This window comes from Chelonia mydas, chromosome 7 (assembly GCF_015237465.2).
Source record: "Chelonia mydas isolate rCheMyd1 chromosome 7, rCheMyd1.pri.v2, whole genome shotgun sequence".
Classification (NCBI taxonomy): Eukaryota; Metazoa; Chordata; order Testudines; family Cheloniidae; genus Chelonia; species Chelonia mydas.
This window is the reverse complement of record NC_057853.1, coordinates 117,467,963-117,483,123: the sequence shown is the minus strand read 5'-3', so window position 1 is coordinate 117,483,123 and position 15,161 is coordinate 117,467,963. Positions and strand designations below refer to the sequence as shown.

At 44.9% G+C, this 15,161-nt stretch overlaps 1 protein-coding gene across 2 annotated transcripts in view; it reads left to right on the top strand.

Annotated features, from left to right (window-relative positions):
• Positions 1–15,161, top strand: part of CFAP58 (cilia and flagella associated protein 58) — a 109,577-nt gene that overhangs the window by 19,671 nt on the left and 74,745 nt on the right. For both annotated transcript variants that reach the window (XM_043551813.1, XM_043551814.1), the window contains exons 7-9: positions 1,660–1,819; positions 3,550–3,632; positions 5,865–6,056. In XM_043551813.1, coding sequence (XP_043407748.1) covers positions 1,660–1,819; positions 3,550–3,632; positions 5,865–6,056 — 435 coding nt within the window. The remainder of the gene's footprint in view (positions 1–1,659; positions 1,820–3,549; positions 3,633–5,864; positions 6,057–15,161) is intronic.

The window sequence follows — 15,161 nt, the reverse complement described above, 5'->3', positions numbered from 1 at the left end:
TTCAGTAGGTTGTTGTTTGCTTGCTGACCTAAACTGTTAACTTGTGTTGCTGTGCACTGTTAAACAGCTGTTTTGCTCCACGCCAGAGGCAGCTGCATTTCATCAGTGGGTAAAGTGACTGCTACATACGGTTTTTAAAGCATTTCAAGAGCTTTTGGGAATAAAAGGCACTGTAGATATTATTACTATATGTCTGCTGAATCTGATCTCCCCCAGCCAAGAGCATGGCTGCAGTTACAACACTGGCTATATGAGAAAACAGGACAGAAAAGCAATAGGTTATCAAACTTTTGTAAAGTACAACTGATTCAGCTAATTAAAAGAAGTCCGTTGCTGATAGAAAGCTTTCTTGCAGTGGGCACTGTTGGTTAAAACAATGAAAACAAATGATAACAGACGTGTTAGAAGATCTGTCCAAAGCTAATGTAACATAAAGAGCCTGTTCGGGAACCCCAGTGAGATTTCACTGTAGGAGTTTGTTTTTCTGTTGCATTGCTGTGCACACTGGAAGGGCACTTTTATTACCTATTGAAAAACCAGATTACTCTGCCTGGTTAGCTAGCATAATTGTTATTCCCAGCAGTATCATCTTTGCATAACATTTAACAAACAACATGTTCAAATGGGAACTGAGTACAAGATTCAAGGTGGGTGCAAAGGCAGATATGAGCTGTGTAAGGGCCTGATCCTCACTTCAGTGGAAGTTGGAGCTCAACACTTCATGAAATTATGAGCACAGATTTCTGAAAATTCATTGTTAAGGTGCTGTCCAGTTATTATTTGTTTGTATTGCTTGTGGGTGCCCTAGTCATGGGCCATGACCCCTTTATGCTAGGTGCTGTAGGTGGGGGCCTGATCCTGCAGTGTGCAAACACCTTTGGCATAGTACTAAGCACCCCAGCACCGAGTGATGTAAATGTTTGCAAATTTCTTGAAGTCCAGGCTTTGTCAGTAGGACTTGGGTGCACTCAGTTCCTCACAGGAGGTATCTGCACCTCACAGGATTAGGTCCCTAGTAGTGACTGATTCTGCGAATGGGGCAGTGTGCACTGTGATTTGGAAGGCTTAAAATGTGATGGCATTGATGCAACTACATCGTAGTAGGTGTGGGGATTATTTCTGATGTATTGATTGGTTGCAGTCACTAGTGTGCAATGATCACTACTGGCAACATTTTAGTGCAGTGTCTTGGATCAATAGTTTCATTTCCTGATTCCATAATGTGATGTGGACTCAAAGATTTGGTTTTTAAAGCTGTAGATTCACAGTTACCTGCTTTTAGGGATGTAGACTCAAATCAGACCATCAGTCACCAGTAGCTGATGTGTCAGTGAAAGGCAAGGCTACTCAGACCTAATCCATTGAGCCAGTTGTGCTGTGCATGGACTGCAGTTGGGAATTCTTTATTGATCTCTCTTATGCCCTGAAGCATGAGACTTGATTACCTTTCTCATTGCCTCAGCTGGCTTTGTTTAAATTATTTTAATAGTGGTGCAGTTCTCCAGTCTTTCTCTAAATCCAGCCGCAGCATTTATCTTAGTGGCCTCCTGTGCCACTGAGTACTGTATATAAACTATATTCTAAGCAAAGAAGTATTTCCTTTTGTTGATTCTAAATGGATTGTCCTTCTCAACCGCTCTCCCTTCTGTTTCTACACAGGTGAGAGAGGATGAGCTGACTCAGATGCGTCATGAAATTTCAAAACTCTCCAAGATAAGAGAAGTGATCCAGAGAAAACTGCGTGTTGCAGAGGAACAAAAAGTTGAAGCAGAATACCAGAGGGATACCCTAAAAAACCAAATGTCTGGACTAGAGAGAGGTAGGAATCAAAGCACTGTTGTGTTGCCACTGTTGTGTTGGGCTGGCCCTGTTGTGTTTGTTATAATGTTCATTCAGTGTATGTTCCAAGTCAAGATCATGCCTCTTTGGTGCCCAGGATGGGACCATATGAATGGGAGCGGCATGGCACTATGGCTGTAATGCCCTTACGTATGTCTCCTGGGTCTTTGGAATTTTCACACACTGCGGCATGTGCTGGGTGAAAACATAATGGGCCTGATCTGCAGCCCCTTTGTGTGGCAGGTGTAACCCTTCCCACCCCAGGAAATACCCTCACTGTGTGTGTCTGTGTGCAAGCCTGTATTGCCGGTGCACCAGCCCCTGATGCAGAGGACGTTGTGCTGCTGGCTGGGGGAAGATTGGAAGAAGACACAAGCAGGGCATTTTTTTGCCCCTGCAGTTTTGTGCGCCTACAATGATACCAGTACGGAGATGACTCCAGTGCAACAGACTGAATTATAGCGAAGTGCTGAAATATAAAGCCCCATTCTGCTATATACCTAGTGTGGACATGTTGCCTCAGTAGAAGCTTCCCTGTGCTCTGCCTAGACTGTAGGTTGTATACTGAACTGACTGCACATATGGGACATGAAGTATATTTTATATGACTGTATGTATGAGATATGCTGGCTTTCATATTCATATCTCCACAACTGTGAAAGGTAAGGGTCTCACAGCCATTCTGCTGTTGCTTCATCAGATCAGGCCTCATGCTGGGATGGAGGGGAAGACACAGGAAATGCAGCTCAGTCTTTGAATGGGTGAGAAAGGCAACAGATAACAACGCACCTCCTGGCAACTTTGATTGTTCTCATGCATTCCAGTGCATTGTATTGCCTGCATCTCAGCCTTCCCGATATCAGCATGTCAGTTTCTGGTTCAGACACATATTTCCTCTTACTTATTTTGTTAGTGATTTATTCGTCTTTGTATTTGGATGAAGGGCCAAATCTAGATTGCCTTAAGTGGGAGCAGCTCTAGTGAAGCCAATGGAGTTATGCCCTTATGCCAGGACTGGATTTCACCCAGAGGGATTGCATCCGATGAAGTGAGCTGTAGCTCACGAAAGCTTATGCTCAAATAAATTTGTTAGTCTCTAAGGTGCCACAAGTACTCCTTTTCTTTTTGTGGATACAGACTAACATGGCTGTTACTCTGAAACCTAAAACAACTCTGTAAATCTAAATCCAATATTTTCTAAAGGAACTAGTGATTTCAGGAGACTCACCGTTTGGATGCCAAGCTTGAGATGTCTTTAAATGACCTGATTTTCAGAGTGCATAGCATTTTCTGAAAATCCAGCTCCTTTACAGGTTTCAGAGTAACAGCCGTGTTAGTCTGTATTCGCAAAAAGAAAAGGAGTACTTGTGGCACCTTAGAGACTAACCAATTTATTTGAGCATGAGCTAGTGAGCTGTAGCTCACGAAAGCTCATGCTCAAATAAACAGCTCCTTTACAGTGTCTCAAATTAAAATCAGAGGCATCCAAAATCACTCGACCCTTTTGAAAATCTTGGCCTAATGCTCCACTAGTGCCTAAATATGGATTCACATCCCTAAAGTTAGGCACCTGAATTTGCAAATGGAGGTCATAAATTATATCTCCATTTATATAATATTAATAAAGCTTTTTAAAAAGTCCACAGACCTTTGTTTTTGCCAGCTACGCAGTTTGAACCCAGAGTTTAATAATCTTTTCCTTGCTTTTAGAGTTGGAGATTCTTAAAAAGCAGGTAGAAATTGATAAGAAAGCCATAGATGAGCTGGTGAGAGAAAGGGACATATTAAACAAGGTGAGCTTGCTTTGCTAACACTGGTAAACAAATATCTTGCCTCGAATATGAGATGTCTGTAGTTTAAACCATGCTCCCCCCCTTTCTATGAATTGAAACAACATTACTATCTGTGAACACAAAAGGGACTTCTTAGTATTAGCATATAAAACAGCAGGGGACTGTAAGTGTTATGTGCATTTGCCTTTATTGCAAACGTGTTATTTGATATTCTAAGCAGTTGATTACTCCTCTGCTTGTAGTATCTACAACATATCGAGTTTAATGTTAATCTAGTCAAATTAGGGCTGTGCTAATAAAAAACACACCATCTGTCTGCATCACAGCCTTGTCTGTTTTTAACCCTGATCTCTCCTGCCACCATTTTCTGAAACTAGTTTGGTAGATTTGACTCTATAATGTGATTCTTTAGGTTTCTCACTTGGTTGAGAATCAAACATTGTTCTGCATCCTGAATGAGTCTATTACAGGGTCACCTTTTGAAGAGGGTGAAAAACTGATTCTTTAGTTTTGAAGGATTTTGAAGGATTTTTTAAAGTGAGGTTAGAAAAGTAACTTGATTAAACTGAGATCTTGGTGTCCTGTTTATTCTCCTTCTATGACTTGCAGGCCAACCTTGCTCAGTTTACAAGTTCAACCTGGTTACTAGAAAATGAGACTGGAAGGTGTTCCCCAGTGCCTTCATTATTCCCCCTCATGAACAACCCTCTCCATTCCTTCTGTAATGCAAACATCAGTAGCCCAGCTTCCAATTCAAAAATACTGCCTCATTCTAGAGCCCTCTAGCAGGACTAGGAGCTCCCGCAGGACCTGCTGCCATAATAGTGGGAGCGGGTAAAATGTAATTTGTTGAGGCCACGATTGTGTGGCAAAAAAACTCAAACTCCAGTAATTTGCGGGAAAACACTAAATCTCTGGTCAGTTTGTCATAAATAGAATTTCAGCAAGGTAAAGAAAGTTTTTCTTTTAAAAAAAAATAAAGGTTTTAATACTTAAATTTAAGCAAGGAATAGAAAGAAATTTAGTGTCTATTACAACAGGAGTTAAAGTATTTTTTTACATGGTTTAAGCAAGATTTGTTTTATTCTTTTAGTGGTAAAAATTGTGTCCGAATTCCCTTTATGTATATAATATATTAACGGAGGTGGTTTTTTTTTTAATTTTTGTTTTGTTGTTTTTTAAGTAGCATGGGGAATCTGTCTCTCTTGAGGGATTTGTGGGATCTGAGGTTTGGGTGGGAGTGGGATAAACCCGTAAGAAACAATGCGGGAGTGGGCAGGAGTGGGTATTGCAAGGTGGGATGGGAGCAGAGATTAAAAAAAATAGTCCAACACAGGGCTCTGCCTCATTCTTTAGTGCAGTGGTCCCCAAACTGTGGTCCCCCCCCCCCCCCCGAGGGGCATGCGGAGGAACATTCGGGGTGGGGTGCAGCGGGGCCTGGGCCAGCCCCCATTGGGGGTGGGGAGGGAGTGCCAACCAGCCCTGCTCTGCCCCCAGCTGTACTCCGGCCTTGCCCCCAGACACGGCTCTGGCTCCTGGTCCTCCTGGCTGTGGCTCTGTTCCTGGTCCTGGCCCTAGCTCCGCTTCCGGCCCCCCCCCAGCCCTGCCCCCAGCCATGGCCCCAACCTCAGTCCCTGGCTCCCAGCCACACCTCCGCTCCTGACCGTGGCCCCAGCTGCCAGCCCCGACTGCATCCTAGCTGTGGCTCCGTTCCAGTTTCCTGGCTGTGGCCCCAGCCCCACCCCCAGCCTCAGCCCCCAGCCCCCACCACGAACTGGCTGCAGTTCTGCTCCCAGCCTTGGCCTCCGGCCTTGTCCCTGCTCCTGGCTTCGGCCCCACTCCTGGCCCTGGCTGCGACTCTGCTCCCAGCCGTGGCCCCAGCTGCAGCTCTTGCTCCGGCCTTGGGCCCTGGCCCCGACCATGGTCCCGTTCCTGGCCCAGGGTGGGGGATGAGGTTGGGGAGTGGCATGGACAGATCACATTACGGGTCAGGGTGGGCGTGCCATAAAAAGTTGGGGGACCACTGCTTTAGTGACTGTCAGACTCATGGAGACAGTCTCATGGTCATATTTGGAGACTGAGTGTCGTTAATTTAGCGGATCTGATAAGGTATAATGACTTTAGGGCATCCCTAACCCACTCAGACAGAAGCTAGTGTTTAACATAGTGTGTACAGTGCAGCATTCTGAGTTACAGACATGGGTGGATATTGTTTTGGGATTCTTTTTGCAGAACTTGCTAAAGGCTGCCAGTGTCACTCAAAAGCAGCTGAACCTGGTGAAGCTCCATGAACAGTCCAAGAGGAACTTGGAAGAAGAAATTCAGAACTATAAGGATGAGGCTCAGAAGCAGAGGAAGATCATCTACCAGCTGGAAAAAGAGAGAGACCGTTATATCAATGAAGCTAGTGAACTCACCCAGAAGGTATGAGATGATTTGTGTACACACGATTCATCCATCTCTCTCTCTCCCCCTCAAAATTGGAAAGAGAGTAGATTCAGTTCCTGACATTCTAGATTTAGCTGATAGATAGGACTGAGCAATGGTCTGCAGAGAGTTTACAAAGATTTTAATAAAGCTTGTGGGTTTTAGGCAGATCATTGCACTCAGGACTGTCTTGTACATTTGTTCACTGTTCTAGGCTAGCATCTTTTTTTTCTCCCCTATCTTCCATGTGTTTAAAAATAATTTTGGCCATGTCCATCCTCTGCCAGATTTTCCTGACTTTTTAACCAACTTCTCTTTGGCTCTGCTGCCTTGGTATTGCCCCACATGGTGATCTTTACAAACTGATCATAGATTTATAGATTCCAAGGCTAGAAGGGACCACTGTGATCATTTAGTCCGATCTCCTATGTCATGGTTCCTCCCCCACTCTGAATGCTAGGGTACAGATGTGGGGACCTGCATGAAAACCTCCTAAGCTTATCTTTACTAGCTTAGGTCAAAAAGTTCCCCAAGGTACAAAATATTCCACCCTTTGTCCTTGGATTGGCCGCTACCACCACCAAACAAATACTGGTTATTGGGGAAGAGCTGTTTGGAAACATCTTTCCCCCCAAATACTTCCCAAAACCTTGCACCCCACTTCCTGGACAAGGTTTGGTAAAAAGCCTCACCAATTTGCATAGGTGACCACAGACCCAAACCCTTGGATCTGAGAACAATGAAAAAGCATTCAGTTTTCTTACAAGAAGACTTTTAATAGAAATAGGAGTAAATAGAAGTAAAGAAATCCCTTCTGTAAAATCAGGATAGTAGATACCTTACAGGGTAATTAGATTCAAAACATAAAGAATCCCTCTAGGCAAAAACTTAAGTTACAAAAAAGATACACAGACAGAAATAGTTATTCTATTCAGCACAATTCTTTTCTCAGCCATTTAAAGAAATCATAATCTAACATGTACCTAGCTAGATAACTTACTAAAAGTTCTAAGACTCCATTCCTGGTCTATCCCCAGCAAAGGCAGCATAAAGACAGACCCACAGACCCTTTGTTTCTCTCCCTCCTCCCAGCTTTTGAAAGTATCTTGTCTCCTCATTGGTCATTTTGGTCAGGTGCCAGCGAGGTTACCTTTAGCTTCTTAACCCTTTACAGGTGAGAGGAGTTTTCCTCTGGCCAGGAGGGATTTTAAAGGGGTTTACCCTTCCCTTTATATTTATGACATCCTATATAACAACAGACCAGAGAACTTCCCCAAAATACTTCCTAAAGCAGATATTTAGAAAAACATCCAATCTCAATTTAAAACTTATCAGTGATAGAGAATCCACCATGACCCTTGGTAAATTGTTCCAATGGTTAATTACTTACAGGTTAATATCTCCAGGGGCCTAGGTTCAAATCAAAGTTGCTCCTTCATCAAGATCTTCCTTTTCCCTGCTTAAGTCACTTTTCTTTCTCTGTGTATGAGACACATTGATATGTTTCTGCTCTGTCTGGGAGGTCCAGTGAATGTCCAGTGAATGTGATAGTGATACGCAAGGCCAGGTATGCAAGGTTGCAGTGATACGCCAGGCAAGGCCACTGGGATCTGAGGGTATGTCTACATAGCGAAAAACAAACAAACAAACCCTTGCAATGCAAGTCTTAGAGCCTGGGTCAACAGACTTGGGCTTGTGGAGGGTCTCAGAGCCTGGGCTCCAGCAAGAGCCCAAATATCTACACTACTCTCTTTAGCCCCATAGCACGTACCCTATGGGCCCAAATCGGCTGACCTGGGCTCTGAGACTTACTGGTGTAGGTCTTTTTTTGCTGTGTAGATGTACCCTGAGTGTGCTGCCGTTGCTTTTCTCCCAACCACCCTGCTCCGGGAATGCAAAATAGTCTGAGATCCAAACCTAGGTCTCCTACATGTTACTTCTGAGCCACAGAGATGTATTCTGTGTTCATTTATGTCTTATTCTCTCAGCCCTATTTAAGCTGCAAAGATGATCCTTCAAGCTGTTGAGTGCCCTCAAATTCCACTGAAGGCAGTAGGAGTTGAGGATGCTCAGCACTCTGCAAGAAGAGCTCAGCACTTCACAGGATTGGGATTTGTAAAATTCCCTATTACCTCTGAACATACTAATTCAATCCAGTCTGTGATACATGGGCTACTTGGAGAATCTGCGCAAAAGCTTTTTGTTGTGTCCATTGCCTCCTATTGTAGAATCATAGAATCATAGGACAGGAAGGGACCTCGAGAGGTCATCTAGTCCAGTCCTCTGCACTCATGGCAGGACTAAGTATTATCAGACCATCCCTGACAGGTGTTTGTCCAACCTGCTCTTAAAAATCTCCAATGATGGAGATTCCACAACCTCCCTGGGCAATTTATTCCAGTGCTTAACCAACTTGACAGTTAGAAAGTTTCCAGCGTAAACCTCCCTTGCTGCAATTTAAGCCCATTGCTTCTTGTCCTATCCTCAGAGGTTAAGAAGAAGTTTTTTTCTCCCTCCTCCTTGTAACGACCTTTTATGTACTTGAAAACTGTTATCATGTCCCCTCTCAGTCTCCTCTTTTCCAGACTAAACAAATTCAATTTTTTTCAATCTTCTCTCATGGGTCATGTTTTCTAGACTTTTAATAATTTTTGTTGCTCTTCTCTGGACTTTCTTCAATTTCCTGAAATGTGGCACCCAAAACTGGACACAATACCCCAGTTGAGGCCTAATCAGTATGGAGTAGAGCAGAAGAATTACTTCTTGTGTCTTGCTTACAACACTCCTGCTAATACATCCCAGAATGATGTTTGCTTTTTTTCAACAGTGTTACACTGTTGACTCATATTCAGCTTGTGGTCCACTATGACCCCCAGATCCCTTTTCCCAGTACTCCTTCCTAGACAGTCATTTCCCATTTTGTATGTGTGCAATTGATTGTTCCTTCCTAAGTGGAGTACTTTGCATTTGTCCTTATTGAATTTCATCCTATTTACTTCGGATCACTTCTCCAGTTTGTCCAGATCAATTTTGAATTATAATTTATCCTCCAAAGCAGTTGCAACCCCTCCCAGCTTGGTATTGTCCGCAAACTTTATAAATGTACTCTCTATGCCATTATCTAAATCATTGATGAAGATATTGAACAGTACTGGACCCAGAACTGATCCATGCGGGTCCTCACTCAGTATACCCTTCCAGCATGACTGAACCACTGATAACTACTCTCTGGGAATGATTTTTCCAACCAGTTCTGCATCTACCTTATAGTAGCTCCATCTAGGTTGCATTTCCCTAGTTTGTTTATGAGAAGGTCATGCGAGACAATGTCAAAAGCCTTATGAAAGTCAAGATATACCACGTCTATTGCTTCCCCCCATCCACAAGGCTTGTTACCCTGTCAAAGAAAGCTATCAGGTTGGTTTGACACCATTTGTTCTTGACAAATCCACGCTGACAGTTACTTATTACCTTATTATCTTTTAGATGTTTGCAAATTGATTTCTTAATTATTTGCTTCATTATCTTTCCAGGTTCAGAAGTTAAACAGACTGGTCTAATTCCCCGGGTTTTCCTTATTTCCCTTTTTATAGATTGGCACTATATTTGCCCTTTTCCAGTCTTCTGGAATCTCTCCCGTCTTCCGTGACTTTTGAAAGATAATCTCTAATGGCTCAGCTATCTCCTCAGTCAGTTCTTTGAGTATTCTAGGATGCATTTCATCAGGCCCTGATGGCTTGAAGACATCTAAGCTGTCTAAGTAATTTTTAACTTGTTCTTTCCCTATTTTAGACTCTGATCATACCTCATTTTCACTGGCATTCACTATGTTAGACATCCGATCACCACCAACCTTCTTGGTGAAAACCGAAACAAAGAAGTCGTTAAGTACGTCTGCCATTTCCACATTTTCTGGTATTGTTTTTCTCCCCTAATTGAGTAACGGGCCTATCCTGTCTTTGGTCTTCCTCTTGCTTCTAATGTGTTTTTAGAATGTTTTCTTGTTACCCTTTGTGTCTCTAGCTAGTCTGATCTTGTTTTGTGCTTTGGCCTTTCTAAGTTTGTCCCTATATACTTGTGTTATTTGTTCATATTCAAACTTCATTGCACCGTGACCCCCTTCTAACAAAAACAATTACTACACGACCTCAGGAGTGGGGACTGAAGCCTGAGCCTGCCTAAGCCCCACTGCCCTGTTGGGGGGGCAAAGCCCAAAGGCTTCAGCCCCAGGCAGGGGGACTGTAACCTGAGCACCACCACTCAGGGTGAAGCTCTTGGGCTTCAGCTTCAGTCCTGGGCCGTGGGGCTCGGGATTTGGCCCTAGATGCCAGCAAGTCTAAGTCCGCTCTGGTGACCCCAGAGCGGACTTAAAATGGGGTTTCAACCCACTTCGGGGTCCCGATACACAGTTTGAGAACTGCTGTTTTAGCTCATTGAAGATTCCTGGTTAAGCCAGGGTGTTCTCTTGCCATGCTTCCAATCTTTCCTACGCAGTGCGATAGTTTGCTTTTGTGCCCTTAATAATGTCTCTCTGAAAAACTGCCAACTGTCTTCAATTGTTTTTCTCCTTAAACTTGCTTCCCATGGGATCTTATGTACCAACTCCCTGAGTTTGCTAAAGTCTGCCTTCTTGAAATCCATTGTCTTTATTGTTCTGTTCTCCCTCCTACCATTTCTTAGAATCATGAACTCTATCATTTCATGATCACTTTCACGCAAGCTGCCTTCCACTGTCAGATTCTCAACCAGTTCCTCCTTATTTGTCAAAATCAAATCTAGAACAGCCTCTCCCCTAGTAGCTTTCTCCACCTTCTGAAATAAAAAATGGTCTCCAATACATTCCAAGAACTTGTTAGATAATCTGTGCCCTGCTGTGTTATTTTCCCCATCAGATCATAAAATATCAGGGTTGGAAGGGACCTCAGGAGGTCATCTAGTCCAACCCCCTGCTCAAAGCAGGACCAATCCCCAATTTTTGCCCCAGATCCCTAAAGAGCCCCCTCAAGGTTTGAACTCACAACCCTGGGTTTAAGCAGGCCAATACTCAAACCACTGAGCTATCCTTCCCCTCTGGATGGCTGGGTAGTTGAAGTCCCCCATCACCACCAAGTCCTGTGCTTTGGATGATCTTGTTAGTTGTTTAAAAAAAGCTTCATCCACCTCTTCTTCCTGGTTAGGTGGCCTGTAGTAGACCCCTTCCATCACATCACCCTTGCTTTTTACCCCTTTTAGCCTTACCCAGAGACTTTCAACAAGTCTGTCTCCTATTTCCATCTCAACCTCAGTCCAAGTGTGCACATTTTTAATACATAAGGCAACACCTCCTCCTTTTCTTCCCTGCCTGTCCTTCCCGAGCAAGCTTTAGCCTTCTGTACCACTTTATTTCATATTGTGTGCTCAGGAACATGACGATGACATGTTCCATTAATTGCTGAAGATCACATTGCAGAGCTCTCCAAGAAGCTCATTGATTTACTGGGAAGCTAGCCTTCAAGCTGTTTCAACTCACAAGTTATTTGCTACCTTCTCACTTTATAATTACCTCTTACACATTCATGTGATCAGTGGCTTCTAAATCATCTTTGAATGATACATACCCTCTTGTCTGGCTTACTTCATATCATTTCTTTGGAATAATATTCCATTTAAGTGAGATTTCTCTTTATTCCAAAGTCACATTTTACATACCTCCCCGCACTGCATCTAATCATGTAGCTATGAGTTAGGATCATTATAAAGTACGGTCAAGCTGTAAATCACAGAAATCAGAACGGCAAGGATCTTGCTATAGAACTATGCATTTCTGATTAGTGCTGTGCACACTTTTTTGTACCTAGGGTGAAAAGGATGAATGCTTGAGGGTTTTCTGACTTTTCCACTTTGGGTGCAACATTTTTGGCATTTAATGTGAAAGTTCCATAACCCTTTTACCCTAACACATGTGCATCTAATGCAATGTGGTGGGAGGTGAAGTCCTTGCAGGTCTAGGCCACTCCTAAAACACCCATTCAAGTGCTCTCAGAGCCTGTCAGACATCACCCATGGCAAAGTGTGGTCAATGGAATAGTGGCCTCACTGTTTCAGAGCCTCAGGAAATGGGGGTTGTGACTCTAGGGCTGTTTGTGTAATGGTGCCTGTATTGTGTTTACCCATTTACAGGGGATTTTTACTCTTATTTGATTCACTAAGGGGCAAATCCAGAGTCACTGTGCAGCTGCAGAGATCCCTGATCACATCAGGACTGGAGCAAGTTGCTGGGACTAGCGCAGAGCTTCACGCCCTGTGTGTGCTCTGCAGAGGCTCCCTGTGCTCAGTTGCTCTTTCCTTTTTGAGGGCAGGGCTCTGGGTGAGGCTGGTATATCTGTGATTATGCAAATCACTCTGCTAGCCATTCTCCCTTGCACAGTAACCTGTGGGGTAGTGGCAGCCCTTATACTGCAATAGAGGAGCCTTATGCCAACTGGGGGGAAGATTCTCTTCCCAGAGGCTCTCCCCTGTGGACAGCCATGGCTGTGTCATCCCCTCTGCACCAATCAGTGGAGCTAGCCAGCCTCCTGGGGGCACATGATATACCCCGATGGCACAGCTGCTGTGCTCCTGAGGGACTCTAGGAATGCCTGTCTGACGCCCAGTGCCTTCCAGAGCTCCTGCTGGGGCCTGCCATGCCACACTGACCCTAACACAGGTCTGTAAGTTCAAGGCAGGACTGTGCCCTTCGAGCTACAATACTGTTGTTTCAGGCATCTGATGAATAGCCTGTTGTTTAAAGTTACAGCCAGGATGGCAAAGGATTTTATGGTGAGAAGCCGTGCTAGATTCACCCTTCTGTTCATTGTTCCTGATTCTCTGCTCACCTACACCACTTTTACACTGGTGTAACTCCATTGACTTCAGTGGTGTGAATCCTGATTTACACCAGTATAAATGAGAGGAAAATCTTTCCTGTGTGGGCTGTATTAACTCACTACAAGTGTTAGTGGGACATTTCTCTTTAGAAAGGAGGCTGTTTTCACCTGAAACTTCAAGTTGTTGTTAAAATCTCTGTTCCCTCTTGCAGCTTCAGACTCACCATTCAGAATCTGTTGGACAGCAAACAGTTGAATAAACCCTTCAATCTCACCTGTCATTGTTCCCTGGCCATGGTTAACTAGAGGTTACAAAGCAGTGTTGTATCTCCAAAAGCCCATTACAAGGTTAATATCATTCCCAAGAAAATCCAGAAACCTATTTCTTTTTTAATACGCTTCATCTATAGAAAGCTTAATGCTATAGCAGGACATTTAAGACATAGGCAGAACTTCTCAAGATCTCACAGCGGTTAAATAAAGTGAAGCAAATAAGCGAGGATCCAATATTGAGTTCTTGGGCAGGTTCACTGAACTGAATGGTGAAGAAGTAAATAATAGCCAAATATACGCATAAGAGGTCCGAGGCTACAACGGAAAGCTGCCTCAAAATAATGGCTGATTTTCCTTGCTAAGCTGTGGCCACACTGTGCCCCTCCACCAGTGTAAAGTGCCCTACTAAAGAATCCTATGTCACCAGTGTAAGGCGGATGGCTGAGGAAAGGGGGATGTGGCCAAGATTCTCACACCTGGCTGATTCCTGGCTGCCACATTGTCCCCTGGAGGCTGTTGGCAGGCAGTGTAATGTAGAGGAATCTTCTGGTTGCTCTAACATGCCAAGATCAGGGTTGTACAAAGGCTACCTTGGCACCCCCATTCTGACCTGCACCATGCACTTCTTGCCCACAGCCAAGGATCTTGCTCAGTCTTTATACTGTAGTCTTGTTTAATTTCATGCCCTACAAAACTGGGCATGGCACACGATGCAAAATTGCATCAGTATAATTGCGCATGTTATAGCTTAAAGGCAAATGCCTAACTGGCCTTTTCAACTATGCACTCAGTATCTGGAGTAATTATGCAGATTCTGGTTTTTGCATGAGTGCAAGGAAATCACCTTCCCGCCAAAATACACATATGAATGATTAGTTTTCCTGATACAAATTTGGAGTTTAAAGGGACCCTGTCACCATGTACTCTAGTCAGTTGCTTTCAGGTTGTACATGTGCCTCTGGGCTGCACTACCATTTTCATAATTAAAGGATTTACCAGACCAAAAATATCCTCTTTCCTGTGCTGCCTTAGGGTAAAATACACCCCGTCTAGAGGGTTAGCACGGGACCCATACATCACTTAATTCCCACTTAAGTCCTCATAGTAGGGCTTCATGTGCCAAAGCCGCACACAGCGCTGGCACGGGAAGCCTCTCCGCCCCTCAGCTAAGCTCTGGAGTGTGTGTGTGGGGAAAGCAATTTCCAGCCCGTTCATGCCCCAAACCTGCAGGCTCCACAGCAGCCCCCGGGGCAGGGGCTTAACACCCTCCCTGTGTCTTGCACCCCCCTGCCCTGGGTCTTGCTCCCTGGGAACATGTCCCCTAGGAACCGTCCCCTGCTGAGCCACCTCTCTTGCCCGGTTTGCTGAAGCCCCTACAGTCAGGTTCCTCGGGCCCCCAGTGCACAATGCATCCTTAGGGCTTATCCCCTTCCTGCCTGGGGTGGGGGAGGGGGAAGGGGTGGGTGGGACGGAGGACAGGAGGCGGCTGGGTTATTGTGTCAGTGGGTGGCTGGATTATGTCAGTGGCCAGCAGCAGCTGCGAGGTGTTAGCTGCCTTTTGACACTGTGTGGGCAGGAAGGGACAAGCTGTTTCCAAGCACACGGGAGTGGGGAGGGGGAGGGAGGGAGGGAAGGGAAAGAGATGAGCTCTGCAAAGACAAGGGCCAGGTCATCCCTTCCCCCACTCCTCCCCTGCGGTTGGAAGCAGCTCCCATCCCTTCCCTCCTGAAGAGTGCAGAAGGGTGGCTGCTGGCCACATTGTGGTGTGAACCCTGGCAGAAATCTGGGGAGAGGGGACATGTGATTCTGCGTGCCCTCCACGTGTTGCCTCGGGAAGACGAGGTGCCAGGTACCAGGCGAGGCGGGTCCATCCTGGGGGCCCAGCCAGGCATGGAGGGCGGAGAGTGCTGGGCAGGGAGGGTTGGGTCGGGTCGGTCGGTCACCCCCCTCTGTGGGAGAGGTGTATGAGATTGTGTGTGTGTCA